The sequence below is a fragment of the Euleptes europaea genome, chromosome 15 (assembly GCF_029931775.1).
Source record: "Euleptes europaea isolate rEulEur1 chromosome 15, rEulEur1.hap1, whole genome shotgun sequence".
Taxonomy (NCBI): Eukaryota; Metazoa; Chordata; class Lepidosauria; order Squamata; family Sphaerodactylidae; genus Euleptes; species Euleptes europaea.
In genome coordinates this window covers 18,062,005-18,088,265 of record NC_079326.1, presented here as the reverse complement: position 1 = coordinate 18,088,265, position 26,261 = coordinate 18,062,005, and the positions used below count along the sequence as shown (strand labels likewise).

At 40.7% G+C, this 26,261-nt stretch overlaps 1 protein-coding gene across 1 annotated transcript in view; it reads left to right on the top strand.

The window, feature by feature from the left end:
• The window catches only part of NCKAP5 (NCK associated protein 5), a 649,908-nt gene that overhangs the window by 361,128 nt on the left and 262,519 nt on the right, over positions 1–26,261 (top strand). The window contains exon 5 of the mRNA XM_056861323.1: positions 26,013–26,103. Coding sequence (XP_056717301.1) covers positions 26,013–26,103 — 91 coding nt within the window. The remainder of the gene's footprint in view (positions 1–26,012; positions 26,104–26,261) is intronic.

Genomic DNA, 26,261 nt, shown 5'->3' with positions numbered 1-26,261 from the left:
CTATTTGCATTTTGTGGAAATCCACAGTGGGGGAACACAGTGGCTCCCCAGGACCATGGTATGTCAGTTAAGTGGCACTAGAGAAGAGGCTGAAGTCCCTTCTTGCATGAACTGAATCAGATCCCTGCACACCTAGGAATGAACCTGAATCAGGTCCCCAGCATGGAACTGCAAGTGCACCTCTGACTCCAAATCCTTGTGGTGGCCATGTGTCCACCATGTGGGAATTTGTGTTGTGGAAAGTGGCTTTCAGTTTGAAGATAACGGCAATTTTTAAAACTTCTGTAATTCAGACATCTGTCACCGGATAGATTCTCTGTGTCATATTTCAGACTGGTGGGACAAATCCTCCCGAGGAATAGAATTTTTAGGCATTAAATTGGTAGTCCACTGTTTAACCAACTTTGCATAATTTATGGGGCCACCCACAAAGCTCTGTAATCCTTTTAATTAGAACACTATTGACTGTTTCCCATAGCACCTTTAGTGCATCCTTTTAATAAGAAGGATAAGTGGCTATTTCACATTGAACTGTATTTACAGGTTATACATATTTCCATCACATTTAAAGAATTATTTAATGAATGAAATATGCCTTAGATATTTTGACTTTTGTGCAGATTTATCCTAATATGCAGCTACGATTTGGCATTCAGTCCATTGGTCTGTTTATCTTAATGGGTGAATCTGTTTTAAGCAGGAATAGTTGCTGTGTACCTTGGGAAGAGTAACATGGCCTTAACAAAAAGACACCTGCTCAAAATCATCTTTAAGCTCATAAATCACTAGCAACAAGTTGTGCCTTTCTGCTGCAGGTAATCTTTATAGTTCTAGAAAGCATTTATTCTTGATCTTTTATTTTCTCATCTGATGGATCATTGAGCAGAAGTTTCATACAATTACTAGTTTGACAATTTCTTTAGGTAGCTATTTGACACATGGAAAGGCCTTTAGGCAGTTTTGATTGTGGTTCTGAATGTCATAGTTTGGAATCTTACGACTGAAGCATGAAGTATTGATGCAGCGTTTTGTTGCTGTTTTTTTTTCTTTTGTGGCCATCAGAACTAGTGTTTATTTTTTATTAAAGTATGATTAGGTTTTATAACCATTCAAATTTAGAATGGGCCTGTGGCTCAGTGGTAGAGCCATCCACATTGCATGTAGGAATGTACTGGTTCAATCCCTGGCTTCTTCAGTTAAAAGGGCCCAAGTTGCAGGGGGATGTGAAAGACCTTTGCTTGATACCCTGGGCAGCTGCCGCTAATTAGCACAGACAATACTGAGCTTGATAGATCAGTGGTTTGACTCAGTATGGAGCAGCTCCATGTCTTCATATGAATTGGTCCTGAATTTTGTGATTGAGTCTGAAGTGGCTGGATCCTATAAAATACCCAGCATATGAAGTTTACTGAGATGGATCTCTCTTACTCTAGCTCCCCATTAGTCCTCAAAAACAAACAAACAAGTGTTTAAGCTTGAGAGAAAATATCATATGACCTATGGAGGACTGGATGGGAAAGAATGTAAAATTTAAGCTCACAAGGGATTTTATCTCTGGGAGCGTTCTGCCTCTTAGCATCAACTGTTGAGAGAGATTGGGGGTTTAATAAGGGCAGGGGAAAGCAGAAAGTTCCACCTTTGCAAACTCCTTGGTGGGTTGTAGGCTCCATTGCAAGGCTTAAGTCAGCGTAAGACAACAGACATTTCACTCTTGGTTCAGGATACTTGGTCAAAATGGGAAAATTGCTTGGGGTCAGGTTCCCCCCCCCCCATAGCAAATATTGCCTGCTGATTAGCATATAGAAAAACTCTACAGTCCAATCATTAAGATTAATTACCAGGATGTTCTTTGCAGCTCAGAAATCAAACAAGATGTCTCAGACTAACAGTGCTCTCCTAAACAGAATCACACCTTTCTAAGCTGGTTGATTCTAATAGATTTGGAAGGGGGTAACTTTGTTTGCCCAGACCTGGATGGCCCAGGCTAGCCTGATCTCGGCAGATCTCAGAAGCTAATCAGGGTCAGCCCTGGTTAGTATTTGGATGGAAGACCACCAAGGAAGTCCAGGGTTGCTGTGCAGAGGAAGGCACTGGCAAACCACCTCAGTTAGTCTCTTGCCATGAAAACCCCCCAAAAAAGGGGTCACCATAAGTTGGCTGCGACTTGACGGCGCTTTACACACACACAACTTTGTTTAGTATTGCACTGTAAGGATCTATTTTCATAGGCATCAGAGCATAAAGACTTTCCCAGTAGGGACTGAAACTTTACTGTTGGAGTTTTCTTTGGAAGTAGACTGCAAAATCCATGCATGACAGACAATGGCTTCTGGGAACTGACACAGGATCATCAGCTGGGTGTTCTTTTGGCATACCTGCTGGTTGCAGACTTTTCCCAGCCATATCTCAGAGTCCCAGTGATTTCTGTTGACTGTCTGAAATGGGTCAGAAATCCCAGAACAAAATCTCACCAGCAAATTCAGAAGCACTGAGTTTTCTAACATCCTTACTGTGAACAATCAGATGTGGTCGTACCACTGAGGGATGTAAAAAGGAGAAAGCAAGTGGTTGCAGCTGCAGAAAGACAAGGAACACTGTTTTTTTTCCCAGTAGGGCACAAGCTTATTATTTTCTGACTGTAATGTATCTGGTCTTGGTTCTAAGGCTGGCAGCAGAATGAAATTAGCTGTTAGCATCCATTTTAGGGAGTAAGACAATCTCTAAGGCCATTTATGCTTGGTAATTAGCAGCGCGTTCCAGGCTGAAGTGCCCTGCTTATTTTTTTAAGTTTTGCACGCTGAACCATCATTCAGGAAGTGACTGGGAAGCCGGTACGTACCTACTTCGCATTTCTTAAGAGCCCCTTTAACGTGACCTTTTATGTTTGCTCTGCCCCCACACCAAAGAATCCGCTGAAGGAACCATGCAAAATGAAAGCTGCATTAGTTATGCAAACGGCGGTTGGCTAATGGAAGAAATGAAGGAGCAGGCAAGTGGGTGTGTGTGTGGAATTTCTCCTTTTGTGTCGGGATCATGAGTAAGCATTTTAAAAGTTGCATTTTAAAAAAGAGCTTTGAGCGAGCATCAAAACTGACCCTCCATAAATGGCCTAAGGGTTTTCACAGGGGGTTGGGTTTAAACCCAGGAATATTGTCAATGTCAAAGGCAAGTACAAAGCAAGAAAAACAACAGGAGGAGAACACTAGCCTGATAGCTAGTCTCACAGGACTGTAGGGCTGGGGTGCTGCTTTCAGCTGGCAACAAGGATGGATTAACTCAGTCTTTCCTAATGGGAAATTATTTGACCCAATAGGTTTATTTTGTGAGATCCTAAGAGCCATGGAGGGAGGGAAGGCAGAATAGTATAGCCTGATCTCATCAGATCTCGGAAGCTAAACAGGGTTGGTACTTGGAAGGAGACCTCTAAGGAAGACTCTGCGGAGGAAGGCAATGGAAAACCACCTCTGCTTAATCCCTTTCCTTGAAAACCCCATCAGATGCAACTTGACGGAAAAAGCTTTACACACGCATGAACACACACACACACTAATCCAGTGCACTCCTGGGGGTATTTTGCAGCTTCCTTAAACTGGCTGAGTGAGTCTAGAAGAACCTGGTTTGGGGTTCTGCAGGCCAGCCTGTCTCATGCTCTTCATTAACATTGAACAACATTTTTAAAAAGATTAACTGATCACATTGCTTATACATATGGCACAGTGTCTGTTGCCTCCAAATTGAGACATGATTTATTTAACTGCTCTTAACAAATTACAGCTAAAATCCTAAATATGTGGGCTTTTCCAAGTATAAAATGGGGATGAAAAACAAGATAACAAATGCAGAGTCCAACTGACACTCTAACATAACATACTTTTCTTTATCAAAGGTCACATAGGGACAAAAATATCAAGTAATATTGAAAACCTTTTTAATCCAAAAGGAATGTCCTGTTGAAAGAATTTATCATAATGATAATATAGAATCTGAAACCTACTCAAAAAAGAAGTCAGAATAAAACAAGAAGTGGCTATTTTTCTTACCTGCAATCATTTTTATGCGAAGTGTAGTCAAATAATATCATTTCAGGAAGATGTACACTTGATCTGTCATGTATTATGATGTGCCTTTTTATGAGCAGCTACAAAACATCTGTCTGGACTCTGAGGCAATAGTGGAATAAAAGCAGAAAACTTTGGGGAAATGATCTTGAAATATTATGTTAATAAATAATCAACACTGGTATATTTGAAGTTCACAATGGAAAAGAATAAATAAAAGAAATATGAGACAAAATGGATTATCTTGTATGTGCAGGTACAAAGCAGATAAATATGCCTAGTTATAGATTTCAAACTAGCTAGATGTTATGAAATTATTAATGTGCATTAAATCAGGTTAAGCATTTTGTTTACCTCTTCCTAATGCTTGAGATATTAATGGCTTAAAATCAGGGCAAGTGTGAGGTTCTTACAAAATTAGATGTTCTCCACAGAGAACACTTTCAGCTACTGTCTAAGACTTTTTGAATCTCCATCTCGTTTTTATGAACTTATCCACATGGATGTTAAGATTTTGTCGCAAGACTGAGTTATGATAGGGTTGCTATTCTTGGAAATGACTTTGAAAGTCTGGACTGTTTCTTATGCTCAGATTTTTATTTACAATTACAAAATGGATGTGCAATATGTACAACATGCAGTTATGACAATCCCATGCGTGCATAAATTATGACTTTTCCATATGTGTGAAAGCAATGGAACAAACATTGAGTCCCACATCCACATATAGTTGTTATGGCAACTGTATTTGTGAATACACAAAACCATGCATGTAGTTGCAAGGAGTTAGATCCAAAGGTTCTGCTCTGCTAATGGTGATACAAGGAGCCTTTTACTGGAAAAACGTACCTTTCCCATCAAAGTAAGGCTCTTGAAACAGGAAATGATCCTTATATCTAAGGGAGTTCCCACCATTAGAGGAGTAGATCCTTTGGGTCGAACCCATAGCTAATATACTCTTTACAAATAGTTATATTTATTCAAAGCACTCTGCTTGGACTGACAGCATCAAGTACTTTGTGGATTAATAAATGTTTATATGCCACATGCCATTAACCAGTCAAACAGGAGTCAAGAAAAAAACCATACTGTGGTAAAGCAGCTCAACGTTTAAAGTTTTTGTATTAACAGATTCTTAACTATATCCCGTTGAAATGAGATGCTTAGCATTCAGTGGATCATCTTCAAAGTTTTTAACCCTATTTCTGGCTTATTATGAAAACATCCCTACCTGGAGATTAATTAACATATGTTGAGTGATAACCTGATGGTGTGTGTGGTGTCCTTATGTGCTTGAGCAGGAATTAATTAACCTCCAAAATAGAATCTCCTGCACAAATACGTGTAGCTACAGAATAATTAGCCCTTGCGTAGCCTCTGGGTGGTCAACAAGATAGTTAACTTTCACAAGTGCCCTTTATAAAGCATCTCTCTGCCCTCACAAGATGAAATGACACTGCAGGTAGAATCAACATGGAACTGAGTCTACATACATATGACAGGATGGATTCCTAGACACACACCCTTCCCCCAGGACTGGCCATTGACCTCACCAGGAAATCTCCTGGGGAGCAACTGACTTTGATGGCTAGTGGAGGGGGAGGCTTCCTTGTCTCAGATGCCTGTCTCAGAAAGGGCAGGATTGGTGCACTTCTATATTACAACTGCTAGGAGAGCAGAGAAACAGGAGTTAATGTACATTGCAGAGCTTCTGGTTTCATTTCTGGGAAGGTTCATAGCAAATACTTGTCTTGCTAAGCAAGGTTTAGTCCTGTCTGTAGTATACACTATGTCCTTCATTGATGTCTGTTAATTTTCTTTATGCTTCAGACTGCTTCTTCCTCAATCAGTTGTTGTTTATGCTACTAAATTACACTTTTGTTTGTGTAAGAGGGAGGCTGGAACCTCTGACCTCTCTCATCATACATTATGTTCAGTCCCTTGCTTCAGAGAATCACAAATGAAGGATTTACCGACAGGATTCACAACATACCACATTCCATGCAGGTTCCATGCTCCCCAGCATTGCCTTTTGGGTGGTCAAAGTGGATCCCTCCCTCCCTTTTTCACCAGTGCAAAAGCTGTTTGGATCCAACTCAATAAAAATGATATTCTTTAATGGGTGGAACTCTAATATAATACTATATAAAAAGAACGTTGCTTTCATATGTTAAGTTCCTTGCTGGTGAGAACCCTTTTGGGCTCCTTGGAGGAGAAAACCAGAAAACAAATGTTTAAATAAACTAAACAAGTGGAAGCAGCTGGGTTAAAAGAAATGCAAGTAGTATAGTCTGTGACCCATTTCTGTATGTGTGTGCACCGTAAAGTCACAGCTGACTTATGGCAACCCTGTAGGCTTTTCAAGGTAAGAGAGGTGGTTCAGAGGTGGTTTGCCATTGCCTTCCTCTGGGTGGGCTGAGAGAATTCTGAGAGAACTGTAACTGGCTCAAGGTCACCCAGCAGGCTTCATGTGGAGGAGTGGGGAATCAAACCCAGTTCATTGGCGTGGCTTCTGTGCAGTCCCACATGGGTAACGCGCACGCACAGGCCAACCGCGGAGAACTTTAGCTGGAAAGCTCTAGAATATTCAGTCCGCTCGCCCCTCCCCGCCACATGACCACTTGGGCGGGAAGATCCTCCGACGGGGGAGGGGGAAGAGTTGACCGAATATTCTAGAGATTTCCAGCTAAAGTTCTCCGTGGTTGGCCTGCGCGTGCGCAGTACCCATGTGTGCCTGCACAGAAGACCACTAGATGAACAACAGTCATGGGTAAGCAACACTGTTTTTCTTCATATTACTGCTGCTCTTAACCACTACACCGTGCTGGCTCTCTACCATTTCTATGCAAAACTCAAATATTATTACTGATCATTTCTGTTGTGATTGGTTGCTGTGCTTATGTTGGTGCATTTTAGTTTTATACAGAAATGCCACCGCCTGTTCTTGAACCTCATCATGTTTTGCAAGGCAGCCTCCTTCCATCTTCCCATACTTACAGTGGGTGGACTTAGGTAAACCATTCTCTCTCTGTCCCCATCTAAAATTTTTCACAGTGTTGGGCTAGGATATAAGAGATCTGGAAGAAATCACCACACAGGCATGGTTTACAGAGTGACATCAAGCCAGCTGCATGTATAACTAATGTAGCTCACAAGGTTGTTGTAGAATAAAGTAAGGGAAGTGAGAACCACATATGCTGTCCTGAAGTCCTTGGAGACAGTGTGAGATAAAGTCCTACCATGGATCCTACACAGAAGGACATGCAGCTCTATCCAATTCCTGCCAACAGTGGCATGTTGAGTTCTGCACTGTTTGACCTGTGACCTGCTAGGCTTTGCCTCTTGACCTTGGGCCATTGTTGAGGGTTTTTCCAGGGGCATTTTTTATTCCCAGTCTGTCCCTGACTGGGAATATTGGCCTTAATGGCCAATTCACCCCATGTGTGTATGTGTGTGCCCTCTGCACTTTCCCTTTAATATTAATTAATTAATTTGGAATATTTCTATGCCACTTCTTCAGTGTCCTGTCTGATGTGGCTTACATTTAAAAAACACAGTTTTAAAATACAAGCCATTAAAAACACGAGCCATTGGAAATAAGCAGCATAAATACAGACCATTAAAAGGCTGATAAAATAACCCCCCTAATTAAGAGCCTGCGTAAAAAGATGTCTTTTAACCTAGTGCCTAAAAGAAAGTAAAGTGAGCCGCTAGGGGGAGGGCATTTTCTGCTACCCCAGACAATTCCTTATCTGTACCTCCCTCTGAAGTTGGGGGCCCAGAGAGCAGGGCTTGAGAGGCTGATCTTAACTGGTAGACTGGATGCTATGGGAGGAGACACTCCTTAGGTATTCTGGCCCCAAGGCATTTAGGACCTTAGAAGTAAGAACCAGCACTTTGAATTGTGCCCAAAAACAGATGGTAATGAGTGCAGATCTTTCAGCACAGGGATGATAGGATCTCTGACAGTAGCCTGGCCATTCATTTTGGACCAATTGAAGTTTTTGAATTGTTTTCAAAGGCTGCCCCATGTAGAGCACATTACGGTAATCAGCTTGGATGTGATCAAAGCATGGATCACAGTAGCGAGGTCATGCTTTCTGAGGAACAGTCATAGCTGGCAAACCAGCTGGAGCTGGCAAAAGGTGCTATATGCCATGGGGAAGACCAGAGCCTACAATTGGAGGCCAGGATCCAGCAGCACCCCCCACCTGCTTCTTTAGAAGGAGTGCAACTCCCTCCGGGACAGGCTGGCTCCGCAGTCCCTGAGCAGCTTTTCTATTGACCAACAGCGCCACAGTCTTCTCTGGACTGAGCTTCAATTTATAGACCCTCATCTATCTCATTACCTTCTCCAGGCACCAATTCAGGATGTCCACTTTAGTTTTAAGGTGAGCAGCTTTGTCTGTAAATTACCAAACCCCAAATAATTATCAATTCAGAGTTGTGGTCAATGGTCTAGAAGGGTGTAAACTCTCTTTAGGATTGCACTGGAAATGTCTTTTGGATGTGCAAAGTACTGTGGCAAGCATTAAGGGCATAATCTGGGTGCAGATATGGATGTGGCATGAACAGATTTTAGCTCATGTGTTTAGATGTAGAATGGTAGATATGGAATCCACATATCAAGGAATTACTTGAAGTGCATCCTATGTTAGAGGAGTGTAGAACGAATTCGGTATTTTTTTTTTTTTTAAGAATTAAGGTTGCTAGGATTAGGGAAATTTATGACAGTTGCTAAACTGAAAGGAAGAATATTTGGTTTGCAGCGAGTTGCTGGTAGACAGGTTCTTAATATATATCACCCACACACTATTTGTGCAACCACAGGTATCTCCTTTATTTCCTGCTAGTCCTGACATTATAATATACTGTTTTTCTCATTATTATTTTTTACTAATGCTAATTTTAACTTTAGAGAAGGCAGGGGAAAGAAAATGGGAATGCTAATGTGGAATGAATAAGAACAATTTTAAAATAAGCCTGTTTTTAATACCTCACTGCGCTCTTAGAATATTGAACTTTACATACATAGTAACACGTTGGATGTATGTGTGCGGTATGCTCCGTTTGCAATTAGATAGTTGCAGCACAGTTCTAAGAACACTTTCCTGTCCACTAAATAGACCTGAGTAGGAGGTTTGTAACATCTGTCTACATTATATACTTAGTTTAATGGCTTCCCCAAGAGCATTAGTTTCATAAGCAGTAAACTGAAGTACTGCTCCCAGGTTGTATAGGAAAATGCATTTTAAACCAATCTTTAGATATGCGCTCAAATTCTGCTACAACAGTTTGATTCTTTCTCAAATAAAATGAACGTTGGGCATATTACTATTTAGCATTAAGAGACAAAGGTAGTGTGGGACTGGTTTCTTTTAAACTAGTCAAGTCATCAGAATTTCACAAATCAATCATGACAAGCTTTTTCTTGGAATCAGAAAATGGGAGAGCTGGAAAATCCCACAAACATAATCAAAGCTCAAATGAATAATGTTTGCATTCTTTAGAGTATTAATAACAAAATCCTGTTGCTGGATTTGACAAAAAGCCCACCTAGTTGAGCACAGTCATCCCATGGCCTTGAGGGGGGGTGGAGAAGGAGAGTGGCCACCATCTTCTTGCCTCGGCGTGCCCTAGCCTAGAGCACCCAAAATCTTTGGGATGGCCCTGAGTCAGTAGGATTCCTTGGTTCTAAAGTTTGGCTTGTTCCTCTCTATGAGATACCTCCTGCTGCTTGGCTTGTGTTACCTCTCCTCAGCCCATGGTCCTGGTCTTGACACGTGAGATCATAAATCTAGTCCCCCTTTTTCCTGTCACATGACCTTGACCTTATATGACTTCTTTGAATGTCTTGCATCTCAGTGGGTCCTGGGTGTGGAATGATTGACAATCACTGATCTAAAGCACTTTACGAATATTACATATTATTGTTATTTGGATTCGAGTCTGTACATTTTCATGGGGGATTTTGTGTGACTCTCAATCATTAAAAAGGGCAAGAGTCCAGTAGCACCTTAAAGACTAACAAAAATATTTTCTGGTAGGGTATGAGCTTTTGTGAGCCACAGCTCACTTCTTCAGATACAGCTAGAATGTGAATCCATCGGTCTTGAAGTAGAGGAACAGAATGTAAATGTGAATAGCAGGCTTGATTGGATTAGGTGTGATATGCAAAAGAGTCTGTGATGTCCAGGGGAGAGATGGGTGTGGAGAAATCAGCATTGGTAATGGGCCATGAATGCAAGGTCTTTATTCAGCCCAGGTAAATGCATTGACTTTAGTTTGAATATCAACTGTAATTCAGCAGTTTCTCTTTCCAATCTCCCTTTAAAATTCCTTTGTAAGAGAACTGCTACTCTTAAATCTGCAACAGAATGTCCTGGAAGGTTGAAATGTTCACCCACTGGTTTTTGAATATTGTGGTTTCTGATGTCAGACTTATGTCCATTTAATCTTTGTCTAAGAGACTGACCTGTTTGTCCAATGTAGATTGTGGAAGGGCATTGCTGGCATGTGATGGCATAAATCACATTAGAAGATGAGCAGGAATATGAACCTGAGATAGAATGGCTGACATTGGTGGGTCCAGAGATGGTGTTCCTAGAATCTATATGAGGGCAAAGTTGGCACCTTGGTTTGTTGCAGGCCTTGGTGCCAGAGTCCATGTTCTTGTTAAGTAGTTTATCATCTTGGGTGAGAAGTTGTTTTAGGTTAGCTGGCTGTCTGTAAGCAAGAAAGGGACATCCCCCCAGTGCTTCAGCGAGGGAAGTGTCACAATCCAGCATTGGTTGTAGGTCCTTAATAATACGTTGGACTGGTTTTAGTTGGGAGCTATAAGTGACAACCAGAGGTGTTCTGTTGTCATTCTCTCTGGGCTTATCTTGTAGTAAGTTGTGCCTGGGTATCATTCTGGCCTTCTCAATCATCTTTCGCACCATATCTGCAGGATATTGTAGTTGCAAAAATGTTTGCTGTAGGTCTCTCAAGTGTGTATCTCTGTCTGAAGGATTGGAGCAGATGCGACTATAGCGTAGGGCTTGGCTATAGACAATTGATTGTCTGATATGGTTGGGGTGGTGAATTATCTCAATTATCTCAATTATCTCACTGTGAATTATCTCAATCATTAAAATAAGAGAAACAAAATACCTACTTACATGAAAGTGGTGCACTATTCCATGTAATAAAAGCATCTGAATTAATTCTGAATCTTTAAAAAAATTCTAATTCTCTGAACTGATTGTACATTATGATGTCTTGTTAATCAGTGGCTTTCATATGCAAAGTTATTTTCTAATCTTTACTAATCCTCAAAACAACCCTATGGGGAAAATCTCCTTAATAGTCGTATATTGGGAAAATCTCCTTAATAGTCATATGTTACAGGTGGAAAAGCAAAGGTTTGTTATTATATGAGCCATCTGTAAACAAAACTCAGGATGTAACATGTGGTTGACACTTACATAATTCATAAAGTTGAAACATATTAACAGGTATAGGATTGCATTGTAAGAGTGCATTGACTAGGGACCTAGAGGCACCAACCCATAGCAACCTGATATCCACCACTCTAGTCTGCAGGGCATCTATCCATTGAAAAGGGGGAATAAAGATTCTACATAACTTTGGACTAACCAAAGAATCCAGATAGGAAAGACGATTACCCTTAGATAACAGGCCCAGGACATGTGGACAACATGTCCTCTGAGCATCAAAATGACTATAACTCTTATCTCTAGCATAGATCAATTTTGCCTCATGGTTTTTACATTGATCTACAGAAGAAAAAGTCTTCCACCTTCAAATTTACAACTGATAGCTTCTGTTCAAAATGCTGGAGCAAGAGAGCCTTATAAGCTTACCAAGCTACCCTCTGGGGCCTCAAAAAATAGATGAAACCAAAAATTAAAGGCACGTACCTAGGCACAAGTTTCTGTTGAGCTAAGACCAAACTCATAATGAAAGGATGATGATGAAAGGTACCTGGGAGCCCTCCAATTGCTCGAAAGAATGAGGACTGCACTCTATTTATGAAATTGTCTACAGCAGAAATCCATATAGGGGCACCGTACAAAAGTTGTGAAATCACTATTGAGTTGCAGGGCATCTTATCCATTCAATCTGTGCTTACTAAGGAGCTAAAAAACCTTGTATGGTTGGTAGGCTTGCAGCTTCCTGAAGAGCAGTGCACCCTAGGTAGTGAAAATCTTGCCACTAGGATAAGTACAGCCAAGGAGAAAGAGTGAGCTGACCCCTCTGATTGTCTCCCTCACCCATCCCTGATGCCAGTCAAAGTCCTCCACCCCCACTCATGGCATGTTATTATTTCTTCACAAGTGTGTATATCCATTAAGAAAGCAGAATTACAACGTAGTCCATGACTTACCAGTGAAGACCTATATTACACACACTGAACAATACAGGCCCATAAAATGTGTCATTGTGTAAGATCATGGAAAATTACAGCTATTTAAGAACAGTGCTCATTCCTACTTCACTGGATTATTTCACATGTGAATCAGTTGCGATTATCAAATAATGCTTACTGTTACCCACAGACCTTGTTGCCAAGGGCCATGTATTCCGAAGCTTTTGGGGACACCACACAGGCATACTGTCATGAATGGGATCTAGTGTTTGGACTAGCTGTGGGGAGAATATATTTAACTTAACTTGATGGCTTCCACTAGGAATTGTTGAAATTGCTTGTGTGAGCGTAAGGTGCCCCCAAGTCACAGCTGACTTATGGCGACCCCAGCAAGGGGATTTCAAGTCAACTGAGAAGCAGATGTGGTTTGCCATTGCCTTCTTCTGCAGAGTCTTCCTTGGTAATCTTCCTTCCAAGTACTGACCCTGCTTAGCTTCGGATATCTAACATGATCAGGCAGTACCATGTTGTCTTTCCTCCAACTTGAAATTGCTTGCTGTTGTTTATTCTACAGTATACATAATTTGCATATAGTGACTGATTGTCGCTAGTATATTCCTCAACCTTAAGCGGATTTTGCTATAGTGCCTTTACAGCTACACTTTTTCCTCTTTCATGTTGCTTGTGTTCATTCAACAAAGATCCAATCTAGTTAAATTCAAGACTGTTGTCTTCTCTCTGTTCCTTTCACAATTCCACCTGAACTGTTGTCCCCAGGAATTGTGCCTGTGTACATACAGACTAGGATCCCTTGCTTTGGGGTCAGGAGGTGCAAAGACAATACACATGTAGCCCCTCTGTTCCTTGGACACAAAACCGCCTCGAAAGAGGATTTCTGACTGCAACTTTGTGGCATAGGTTATATATAACAACATGTTTAAAAATTTAAAAACTATGCCGGCAAAAAATCAACCCTTTTTGCTGTTGGTAGGGTACAAAATATTTGCATACAGAAAGAAAGTCATAATTCAGCTAAACATTTTAAAGACCCCTGCTAGGTACAAGTTAGTAGAACAATATGGTTTTTTAAAAAAACCTTTTTACTTCAATCACATCATGTAACACGTTAACAGGATAATGCTCAAATTGTACATTATTTAGACACTTTGGAATACATTTTCAAAAGTTTACATGGGGTTTTAGCCACAAGACTCCCATTAAGCTCAATAGGAGCTTCATAGCTAAAAACCCACACAGCGGTTTGAAAAAGGACTCCTGACTGTGCTGAAGATAGACACGGAGTTCAAGTGCTTGAGGCATGGGTAAATAAAGGACAGTGCGGCTCCTTCAATGGGGCTATCATTAAGACTAGCCCCCTCCCTAAACTTGACTCGCCTTTCAAATCACTCTCTGTTGGATTCTCTGCCCTTTGTTCTCACCTTTTCTGAAGAGGAAATGCACTGAAACATGCTGTGAATAAATAACATGTTTTGGTGCATAAGCGATGAATGTCTTATTTCATTCTGTCCCACTATGCAGTTGTGCCCTTTTTTACACCATATTTTTTAAAAATGTTTTATTTTCCTTCAACCCTATTGTCATCCCTTGTTCCTGTATCTTACCTTCCCTCTATCTTATTAACTTTTTTATTTTATCACTGTGAATGCATCTGTCTTTCACGCTGTGGCAGTAGTTTTCAAAATGCATTGCTAAGAATCCTAGGGTCATCAAAAGCTTATCAGAGGGATTCACCATAAAAAAGATAAGAAAAGACAAGCAGGTATAAGTTAATGAGGCATGAAAAGAAACTCATGTTGGTGGGATTCTCTTTGAACTTCCAAAAATTTTGCGGTAAATGCAAGTTAGATGCTGTTAGTCTTGGAAACTTCCTTTCTCCAGCCAATTCAGAATGTAGCAACCCTTGGTGGTGGGTACGTTTGAGTAAGTGGAATCCAAATACATTCAGGCCCAAGAAATATGAAGAAAACAACTCTAAGAAAATATTTTCAGTTGCCCATTGTAGAAGAATGTATGCTAAATTGAAGATATGTCAGAGGTCTAACTTTTGGAATAAAACAAACAAACAAAAAAACCCCAAGACTGCCTTACAAAGTTTAAAAACAAAGCCTTGCAGAAATTAGGAACGGCTATTGAGATGTCCATGGCTGTATAGTAATAAAGTAACCACTTAGACATAGAAAGTAATATTTTATGATGTAATATAGGAGAAAGCAAAATGAAATAATAATTGCATGGAATGAAGCTGTTCTGGGAAACGCCAGCAGCTATTTGAGTATGCTTGTAGTAAGAATTGCACTGTGCTAAGTAAAGTTGGCTTGTGCCCCCCCTTTTTTTGCTTTTTACTTTATTACAGATGTATAGATTTACAGAACTGAAAATTGCGATACGGATCTATATTCTTCCGAGGATACTTTTCTAATAAAGGTTGCTAGGATCCTGTTTAATCAGTGGTGTCATTGGACTGAATCCAAAGAGTTACTTATGCAAATAGAATACATCTCTATTTGTGCACACATGTGAATGCTTGAACCAGTTCTGCTCATTTTCCCTCCAGCTGCAGCATCTCCCCTCCATGTAACATCATTCTGCATTCCTTAGGTTTTCAGAATTGTGTGGTTGGATACAAAACTGCATTTAGATGTTTCTTCTGCTTCACATGTTGCTGTGAATGAGCACAGCAAAAAGTATTGATCACATCATTTCCTGTACTTTGACCTTCAGGCTTATACAGTCTGTATATCCCTGTTTGAGAGGAGTCTGAAAACATTCAGTCATGATAGCTGAATTAATTGTGACCATACTTTTATTGTCTTACTCTCAATTGCTGCATGGTAGAAGAGCTGTCAATACCACTTTGAATTACTGCCTAACTTGACACTGATAATTAAGCCCTTGGAGACCATTGCTGTGAATGATTACTACTATCTGTCCCATTTTGCTACATGGTTAGATTTGGCGCAAATCAGAAGTTAATCGATGTGTTCTGGTCTCCTGTGTTTGCACACTGTTTGCAGGTGATCTTACCGACTCCTATGATTTTGGGGACTACCTCACTTCTAGTGACTCCAAGATCTCCCTCTCAGCCTCAGAACTCTCCTCCTCAACAAATAGCACATCAACTTCCTGTCTGATATTTGTACTTGGAAGTTTTTATCACCATCTTAAATTCAATATGTCCAAGGCTAAATGTCCAGTACATCTTCCCAAACCTTCATCTTCTCACATGCCTTCCTTACCTATTAGCAGTGTCACTGCCCACGAGCAAGTTGGAACTTAATTTTATTTTCCATTTCCCATTGCCTCCATGTTCGTCTCTTCCGTCTATTGCTTTTCAAGAGTTGAAGACGACATTATGAGATCTGTACTTTTATTGCTACAATGTAAAAGGCCATGGTCATTAATGAGCCCTTGTTTGCCTGCTCTCTCTCGCTCTTTGCTGATTGGAGTCAATGAAGCTTTGCTGGCAGAACATATCTATGCCACCTCTCCAGTCCTTGTGCACCGAGAAACTGTTCTTAAGAAGGGCTGCGCGATCACCTACTGGTTTGGCTCATGTCATGCTTGGAGGTAGTGATCATTGGTGCCAGATGTTAGATACCCTGTTTATCTGCGATTAACCACCTCAAACATTTTGAATTGTAGAAAAAAAGATTGTACATGTGAAATCACATACTGCTTTACTGCAGCTGTCCTGCTTCTACCTCCAGTCTGTGTGCCTTATAGAAGCATCATCAGTGTTTGTCAATAGCTGGTGAGTTGTCTGGATCGGTATCAGCACACACACACACACACACACACACACACACTTTATATCATTTCATGGGAATTCTGGTTTCTCCCCTATCCGGAGATAGCTCCAGACTGGGGACTGCCTAGGGTTGCCAGGTCCCTCTTCACTACCGGCGAGAGGTTTTTGGGGCAGAGCCTGAGGAGAGTGGGGTCTGGGGAAGGGAGGGACTTTACTGCCATAGTGGCCATTTTCTCCAGGTGGCCATTTTCTCCAAGTGAACTGGTCTTTATCGGCTGGAGATCAGTTTTCATAGCAGGAGATCTCCAGCTAGTACCTGGAGGTTGGCCACCCTAGGCCTGCCTCCCCCACTCGCACCACTAAGCCTTACCTGGCCACGTCCTTCCCAGTTAGGGTTGCCAACTGCCAGGTAGTAGCAGGAGATCTCCTGCTAATTCAACTGATCTCCAGCCGATAGAGATCAGATCACTTGGAGAAAAATGGCCGCTTTGGCAGTTGAAGTCTATGGCATTGAAGCCCCTCCCCTCCCCAAACCCCATCCTCTTCAGGCTCCGCCCCAAAAATCTCCCACCAGTGCCGAAGTGGGACCTGGCAACCCTATTCCCAGTGCCCCTAGTGGGGTAGAGGCTGACGCTGTCGAGAGCAGCCTCACCCCACAAGGCCAGCAGCGAGGCTGAGGCTGATATAGCAGGCTCCAGTTTGGCAGGGGCAGGAATGACGTCCAGGGGCAGGCTCCAGTGGGGGATAGGCCAGCTCGGAGGCCGAGCTTCCTGGAAGCAGTGGGAGGATGGTCCCGCTGCAGGGCAGGAAGGGCCCAGAGACCTAGTAGGTCCTTCTCACTGGCTATCCTGCCTGGTTGCAAGGAGAAGCAGGCTCAGCTTGATGTGGTGAGAGCGGCTTCCTGGGGAAGGGAGGAACAAGGTGAAGCAACCCCCTCTGCTTCCAGTTCTGAGTCCTAGGGAGGACACGCAGCCTGTGTCATGAAGGCAGAGTGGCAGCTGGGCGGGACTGGGCAGGAGGAGTGCGACATCCCTCCTCCTAAGCTACCGAAAACATGTACAAGTGAGTTCTGATTTACAGTAGTTCTACACATAGTATAACAACACAATAGATGCTGCTGTGCAGCTGTAAAAAAAAAGCAAGCAAAGTATTCAAGTCATTGAAAGGGTACATCTAACTATTCCAAGCACCAGGACAGAAACTGCAAATGATCCTATACTTTACCTGTATGATGCTTTAATGATCTAACCACGACCCTGGAGGATTCATGTGTTACTCTCTGGTGCTCGAGAAGATTTTGTTTGAGGACCTGTAAGCGCAAAAGCAGCCACAAGTTGCAACACAAGTTATCTGTCAAGGCATAAATGGGCCATGACCTTAAAAAACAGGTGGTTGTTGCTGAGGCCCAAGAAGAAGAGATCTCCGTAGATATTTACAGGCAATTTTCTGCCAAGCCTTTCTTTGTTTGTTCCATTCTCTATGAGTATCTTCAGCAAAATCTAGTTCAGGGGTCCCTAACCTTTTTGAGCCTGTGGGCACATTTGGTATTCTGACATGGCATGGTGGGCACAGCAGCAAAATGGCTGCTGCAGGAGGTGGAGCCAGCCACAAAATGATTGCCACAGCTTAACTTCAGTAACGCAATGTAGATCCTTGTGTTGTGGTGGCAGCTGCTGCCAAAGCAACATTTTTAAAAAATATGCACAGCCAATCAAACCTCCAGTAGTCAATCAGAAGCCTTGCTGGGCAAAAGCCATACCTGGCTCCACCCACTTTCTAAAAACACTTGGTGGGTGCCAGATAAAGTGTCAGCGGGTGCCTTGGCACCCATGGGCACCATGTTGGGGACCCCTGATGTAATTGCTAAAGGTTAGGTTAGCATAACTAAATTAAAAATTTCTTCTTCTTTGCATGCACAATATTAAATTAAGCATATTTTCTATAGTACTGTTCTAGTCCTACAGGGGAGATCTTGGCCCAATTTCTATCATTATTTGTGTGTCATGTTTAACTCTAGACATTATTAAGACTGCAGTCTCAAAATTTACAGAGTGATCCTAAGCAGAGTTGCAAATTTCTAAATGTATTGAAATCAATGGGCTCAAGGGTGAAACTCTGGTTAGGCTATCACTGTCAATCCTCTCAGGCCCTTGTTATAGAAAAAGAATGGAAAGTACTTGCAGGCAGGAAAATAACATGTTAACAAACACATGTGATAGTGACCCAGGGGCTTATTTTGTTCCATGGACACTTGTTTCACTCATAAGATCAGAACATTTTTCTGCAACTGGATAACCATGAGGCACAATAGCGATCTGCCTCTTCTAAACTGTTGTCACACAGGTTTTGTGAAGTTGCTTAACATTTATTAGAGCTGTGGTTTCTTCATTTGACAGAGATATTATAATAGTTGCTTTCCCTAGTTGTAAACTGTACGATTGACCATTTCACTTCCAAGACTCAATAACTGATCCTGTAGTCTTTGAGTTCTTGTATTATTCCATTGTTTCTCCAGACTATTCTGCACTCCATTTCCTAGTATCCAAAACAAAATGGCAATTAACTACAGCCAAATTGCATTTGTCAAATAAATGAACAAAGCCCAATTTGTGATGGATCATCCTTGCCTCTTTTATTGTGTTTGTTCACTTTACTAATTTGCAAAACTCAGTAATTCACAATAGACTTCTCTGTCATTTGTGTGAATTAAAGAGGTTCTGCTGTACTAATATTCGTAGGGGTGTCAAGGAGATTAATTGAGGGCAAATCTGTCATCAGCTGCACATACTAGTCCTGTTGGATTTGGTTGTCTGAATGTCACCAAAGAAAAATCTTCCCTTCTCAAACTCTTTGATATCTTTTAGATATCAGTGTGGTGTAGAGGTTAAGAGCTGTGGTTTGGAGCGCTGGAGTCTGATCTGGAGAACCGGGTTTGATTCCCCACCCTCCACATGAGTGGCGGACGCTAATCTGGTGAACTGGATTTGTTTCCCCACTCCTACACATGAAGCCAGCTGGGTGACCTTGGGCAAGTCACATTCTCTCAGCTTCACCTACCTCACAGGGTGTCTGTTGTAGGGAGGGGAAGGGAAATTGATTTTAAGCCGGTTGGAGTCTCCCTTAAGTGGTAGAGAAAGTCAGCATATAAAAACCAACTCTTCTTCTAGATGAAATAGTGCAATACTTAAGAAACAGGCTTTGGGTTGTGGTAGCAATTGGGGGGAAAGATCTGGCCATCTGTTTATCTTAGACAAAACCTTGCGTACCTTAAGAGTAAGGTTCGCCTTATGCAAGACGAAAAGAAAAGAGGCGGACTTGCCCTACCAAATATCATGCTTTATTACCAAGAGGCAGGATTATCATGGATTGAGGAGTGGATAAAGAACCCAGATCAAACAAACTTGAATATTGAAAAGGGCACATGGAATAAGGGATTTCACTATTATTTATGGAAAGCAAAGAATTCAGAAATTTTTGGAAAGAAACATGCCATTAAAGATGGACTGATGAAGACATGGCTTAGAAACAAAAACAGATTAAGCCCGGTACCTCCACGGATAATGTCCCCTACAGATACATATCTAACCAAGGGAGAGAAGAAAAATGTAGATATGGTAAGATATCAAGATATGTTAAATGAGCAAGAAGAAATAAAACCGTGGAATGAGATTAAGAATAGAAATATTGGCTGGCTGACCTATAATCAAATGATTATGAAAATGCGACAAGATTGTTTCCAACAGGGGAAGATAAGAAAGAACACTGAGTTTGAAGATTTAATTAGTAAAGATACAGGTCATATTTTGGGGGAAATTTATAAACTTTTACTTAAATTTGAAACAGAACCAAAACAAGTCAAGACATGTATGATAAAATGGATGGGAAATTTTAAAAAGGAGATAATATTGCAGCAATGGGAAAGACTTTGGACCAAGTCAATTAAATTCATGGTCAGTAATAATCTACGTGAGAACTGGTACAAACAATTTTTTAGATGGTACATCACACCAATGGACATTAAAAAAAGAATGAATCATATGACTGCCGGTGCTGGAATTGTAAAGACAAAGATGGAACATATTTTCATTTGTGGTGGACATGCAAGAAGGTTAAGAAATTTCGGATACAAATTCATCAAGAAATGCAGAAAGTTTTAAGAATCAAATTTCCTTTGAACCCAGAAACTATCTTGCTAGGAACTGAGCCAGATAACTTGGGCAGAAACCATAGAGAAATATTTGGCTATCTGACAACAGCAGCTAGACTAGTACCGGCAGCACCTTGGAAACAGGAGGATATTCCAGATTTGGAAAAGTGGCAACAAAAGATGGACGAATTTGCGGTGATGGCCAGACTGACCAGCTTGATGAAAGAGAAGACGACTGAAGAATCCCAAAAGAAATGGGAATGTTATTTTGATTATGTTAAATGGAAAGGATAAATTGTTAGATATAAGGATCCGCTTATAAAATTTACTATATAGTATAGAAGGAATTTATTATCTAAAATGTAGAATATAAGAACAATGTATAAGATGTTTGAAATGTAAGATGAAATAGACTCCCCGGAGGAGTGCAAACTGTGTGAATGTATGTGTATATAATTTGTTTGTTTTTTCTTGAAAATGTTAATAAAATATCTTTAAAAAAAAGAGTTAGGTTCGCCTGTTTGTACATACAGGGCTCTTTTTATGGTGGTACTCACCACTCTTGAGTACTGGCACCTTTAGAAGGGGGGCTCTCCCAAGTCCTGATGTGGGAATTGATGGAAATCAGTGCAACCTTACATATGAGTACGACATTAAACAAACAAAAAGTATTATGTGCATATGAGCAAGATCACAGTATTTTTGGTTGCTCTGTTTTGATGTGTAATGGATTGATATGAATACCTCCTATACTCACTCACTCTCTCTCTCTTTCCCGCTCGGTCTCTCTCATTATATAGAATTGTGTGTGGGGGGTGGATCTAAGAAAATACTGTTCCCGCTGAAATTCAATGAGTCGTATGTGTTCTTTTAACTATCATGTCAATTATGTTTATGTCACATTTTAAAGAGTGCTAATTGCATTCCGCTACTGCTTAGATTGTTTATTTATGGCCCTTAGCCAGATAAAACCAGAAACATGGACTAAAATATTCTTACAAATAAAGAATTACAATCCGAATCTTATAACACTTAAAAAGAGAAATAACAGCCGAGACACTTCTGCCAATTGGGCTAAGAGACTGTTCTATGGCGTTGAATTTTCATTGCTGCCGAGCAAAATTTTGCAACCTGTAAAGTGATTGAAGGATTATCTCCTTGTAGGAGCAACTCAATCTTTTCTCCTCCTTGTCAGGTCCCATTCTCAATAAGAGGGGCTCAATAAGCTTAGAGCGGGGCAATGTGTAAAAATTACAGTTCAGGAGGGCGTGCTCAATAGTTTCTAAGTCCCCTGATTTACAGGGGCAGAATCTCTCCTCCCTGGGTATCTTCTTAAATTTCCCCTCTAGCATGGCAGAGGGTAAGGCTGCACACCTGGCTACTACTCCCCCCCCCCTCCCACACTCAATTTAGTTTTCTTAGTGTCTTCTGTACTGGCTGTTTTCCTTTATCATGTTTTCTTTTGCAACACTGTAACCGGTCTGAGTTGGTTTTAAGGTTCTATCTGCATTATTATTTTTCCCTGGATACTATACAATGGCAAATCTCCTGCCACCGGTCTGCTAATGATACTGAAGACTTGATGACTGGTGATCATTGTGTTCTGCTGGCCCAGGCATGGGAGGAAGAACCTGGCTCTAGTTAGTAATACCGTGTGGCAAACATTGCTATGTGATTATCCCTGAGGAAGTCACAGTTTTGATTATCATTTATCCATCAGCATACCTTCCTCACGGAGAGGTGGCTGACAACCGCTGTATGCTGCCAGCCTTTTTAAGGTGTTTCCATGCTTAAACTGTAAATTTCTGAGGCAGGGCATAATTGGAATTAATTGGAAAACCTACGCTGATGCCTTTCCCCAAATTGACTTCTGATTAAATACAGAAGACCTTGACCTAAGCAAGCAGCACATCATGGCATTTGCTAGCACATCGAGGGAACAGCAGAAGTTGGACCTAGAATTAACCCCCCACCCACCCCGTACACAGAATCCCAGTCGTGATTAGCTTGATAATTTTAACCTTCTTGGTCAATACATCTTGACATTGGTCTTACTGAAGAGCCTGTCAGGCTGCTGGAAACCCGTGCCTAATATGGTTATGGCTTGTGTGCATTATTATTTCCTTTGAGAATATGATCAGCTGATGATGCCTCTGGCGAAACGTGGACACCAATCTAGACAACACGTCCATTCTTCTCCAGCTGTTCTTGCTGTGGACTTTGTTCCCAGTCTGTCTTTATTGATTTTTATAAATATTACTTACCTTGAAACATATACTCTGAAACGAAAAATATTTATGCATTATAAGACTGTTTAACATATTACCTACCTTAGTTGAAAGGTCCTTCTTCTTAGTCTGTACTTTGTTGTATATTTGTGTGTATTGTTTGTTCCTTATTTATTCACTTTTCACTATTGCACTTATATTTATATTGCATTGTTATTTGTGTGCTGTTTTTTCCAGTGGTGGTATTTGTGCTGATTTGGCGATCATCCGTGTTTCACCAGGATACTCAGGTTTCCTTAGTGCCGTTTGTGAAAACCTTCAGGTGGGGACAGATTCCTGCCCTCCATGCACACACACACACACATGCCCAACATTGACCTCTTCATAGTCTGGGGCATCTCTAAACAAAGATGGTTAGAGAAAAATCTGACAGCATGTGATGGTAGATGGGAAACATATTTAAGTTCTTCAGAGGAACAGCAAGTCATATGTCATAAATATTATCTCCAGTAGCAGCTCTGTTGCTGCAATGAATATCTCTACTGGGTGAATACCATGGCTTATTTCCACTGTAGCTCTTCAATTTAAAAAAATTAAATATATTGGCAAATACTAATCTTTTTATTCTATTTTTGTAGTTTTCCACTATATGTATCTGCCTTAAATAAGCAAAGCATCTTGTAATTTCTAAAGTAAAACCTTCTGTTAGGGCTGAATCAGCATTATAGATAACCCAACCTTTACAAATTTCTTTAATAAAAATAATAGCAGCAAAGACTACATTTAGTTTTCCATTCTAACAACTCTGTCTGTTTTCAGGATTAGTTTGTCACGCTGTGTATTTTGGTCTGTCGCTTGAAATTGTTGTTTTGCTATAAGGTGGCTCTGACCTGTACATTTAACAAGGAACTGTGTAGTCTGAGTCTACAATCAATTTCTACAAACGCATTAGAGAAAATAGACTTCTGGTATTTTTTGATGCTTACAATCCTTACCATTTTCTGTGTTCAGAAAAAAATGGGAGCGATTATTCTGGGAGCTAATGGTGTAAGTGCTTCAGTCTAGAGAGTTCATTCAAAAGTGTATGTATTCTTTGCCCATGGATCTAAGCCTCTGCAGCCTCTTAGATACTGTCAGTGTTGCATTGAAATAAAGGAACATGTGGAAGAATTAGATCCAGCTTTCTTGGAGTGCTGTTCTCATATGATTGGGGTCCTCAAATAATTACCTTGTGACTCTGTGGGGCCACGACTGGATCAACAGCCAAACTGAGCTCAGATGAAGGTGTTGTTTGTATGAACTAGATATAACCCTTCACAATGCAGGCAATTCCGAACTACCTCCCCTGCACGCCCCCCAGTGACCCATACTTCATGCCCAGAAGATGGCCAAGGTGCCCTCCCTCTCATGATCTGCCTAAGGTCATAGGACCAGCATTGCTGACAGGTGGCCATCTAGCCTCTTCTTAAAAACCTCCAGGTTTTTAATTATACAGTGCTTTCACTGTGCTTTTGTGGAAAGCAACATCTAATCAGCAGACAAAAGACAGATGTTACTTTTTAAAACAATTAGGTGGGGGAGAGCCAGCGTGGAGTTGTGGTTAAGAGCAGCGGACTCTAAGCTGGTGAGCTGGGTTTGTTTCCCCACTCCTCCACATGCAGCCTGCTGGATGACCTTGGGCTAGTTATAGTTCTCTCTGAACTCTCTCAGCCCCACCTGCCTCCTCACAGGGTGTCTGTTGGGCGAGGAAAGGAAAGCGATTGGAAGCCGCTTTGAGATTCCTTAAAAAGCAGTGTCTAAAAACCAACTCTTCTTGCATCTTATATTATATTTTTCCTTTGTGGAGTTATACTAGGAGGGGGAGCATTGGGAGGAGGAAAGGGTGCTGATTAAGGTCAGGATGCGAGCGCAAGTGGTTCCCATCTGTTACTAAGAAACAAGATGGCCCTGTCTGAATTTAAGATTACATTTAGTTTATTTTTTGCTCACATTTGGTCAACAGATGGTGTAATTTTACTAGGTGCGTTCTGGCAAAGTAAATTCATGCATATCAATAATATACTAAAAATAACTGAACTATCACTGGACATCTTAATAGATAAAAATGCATCTTTTTCAAATGACTTTTCCTTGGGAACAGGATGTATGATGACTTTTAACATTACAAGACTAAGGAGACAGGAAGTTGTCATCAGAGAAGTAAAATGGTTTGATAGACGAGACCGGTGAGTAAAATTTCACGTGCAGGGGAAAGTCTTCACCCTTTTGCCGTGATTGTGAATTTCCGGGACATCTGGCTGGCCACTGTAGGGTACAGAATGACAGAGTAGATGGACTATGGGCTGATCCAGCCAGGCTAGTCATACATTCCTACCTTTTTAAAAAAAAATTTTTTTTTGTCAAATAGGGGATACAGAAAGGAACGAGGGAAAGGGATAGAAAGAAATCCTTCTGGTATAAACAGCAGGGTTTAGTTCTCAAAAAATCAAAAACAAGTAACATATTCATCCTTTAGTTATCAAACATTTTCATGAAGTTGATTTAACTACCTTTATCTAAATATAAAATCTTATGGTATAATTAGCTACTTATCCGCTAACATATAGGTATAAAATGGTTGCCATTTCTCATTGAACTGTTCTAATGACTCGTTTATAACAGGGTTCATCATAAAAGTCATTTTGGCCATGTTTGCGTATTCAAGTATTTTGTCTTTCCATTCTTCTGTGTCAGGTATAGACGTTTGCTTCCAGGTTCTTGCCAGTACGGTTCTTGCAGCTGTTATGGCATATTTAAACATATCTCTAAATCTCATGGGCAAGTCGGGTGGTATTATGCTTAGTCAGAAGTATTTGGGGTCCAGTCTTATTTTCATTTTAATTACGTTCTGAAGTTCATGTTGGATCTTCTTCCAATACATTCCTACCTCTTGAAATCCTTCCTGTCTCTTTTTGCATCTATATATCTAGTGTAATGGATTGTGGGTCAGATTAGGATCACGAAACCCAAATCTCTGCTCAGATTACTGAAGCTCATTGGATGACCTTCAGCTAATCACAACCTACCTTTGCTCATGGATTTATTGTAGTGGTAAAAATGAAAAAGGATCCAGGTATGCTGTCTTAAACTCCTTGGAGGAAGGACAAGATGCCAAAGAAACATATGTTCTTGTTTGAATTCTTTAAAAAAATCATTTGGAATAAAAATGGGATGCAATAACCTAACAGCTCTTGTATGATTAATGAGCATTGAATGCTAATGAACATAGCATTACACTGCAAAAAAAAAAAGGATAAATACATTAATGTTTTTCTTGTATTTGGGACTGATATGAAGCAGCTCCATTATTCGTTGGGATTTAAATGATCTTAGTATAATGATATTTGGAGCATGTTAAAAAAATCTTTCTTTTAATACTCCTTTCCTTGTTGTTTTTCAGAATGGAAGAGACAGTGAGGAATCTACTACAAAACCAAGGATCACCAGAGCCAAATGAAGAGGAACCTGTTAACATAATAAAGGCATATCAGGTAATAGAATATCAGCCAGGGAATGGTGGGGTAATTGGATTATATATTTCCTGCTGATGGCAGATGGTTCAAGGTTTAATACAAGATTTCAGCACCAGAGACTTGCCAGCAAAAGTACACTTTTGTAAACAATAGCTCCGGACACAACAGCCAAACAG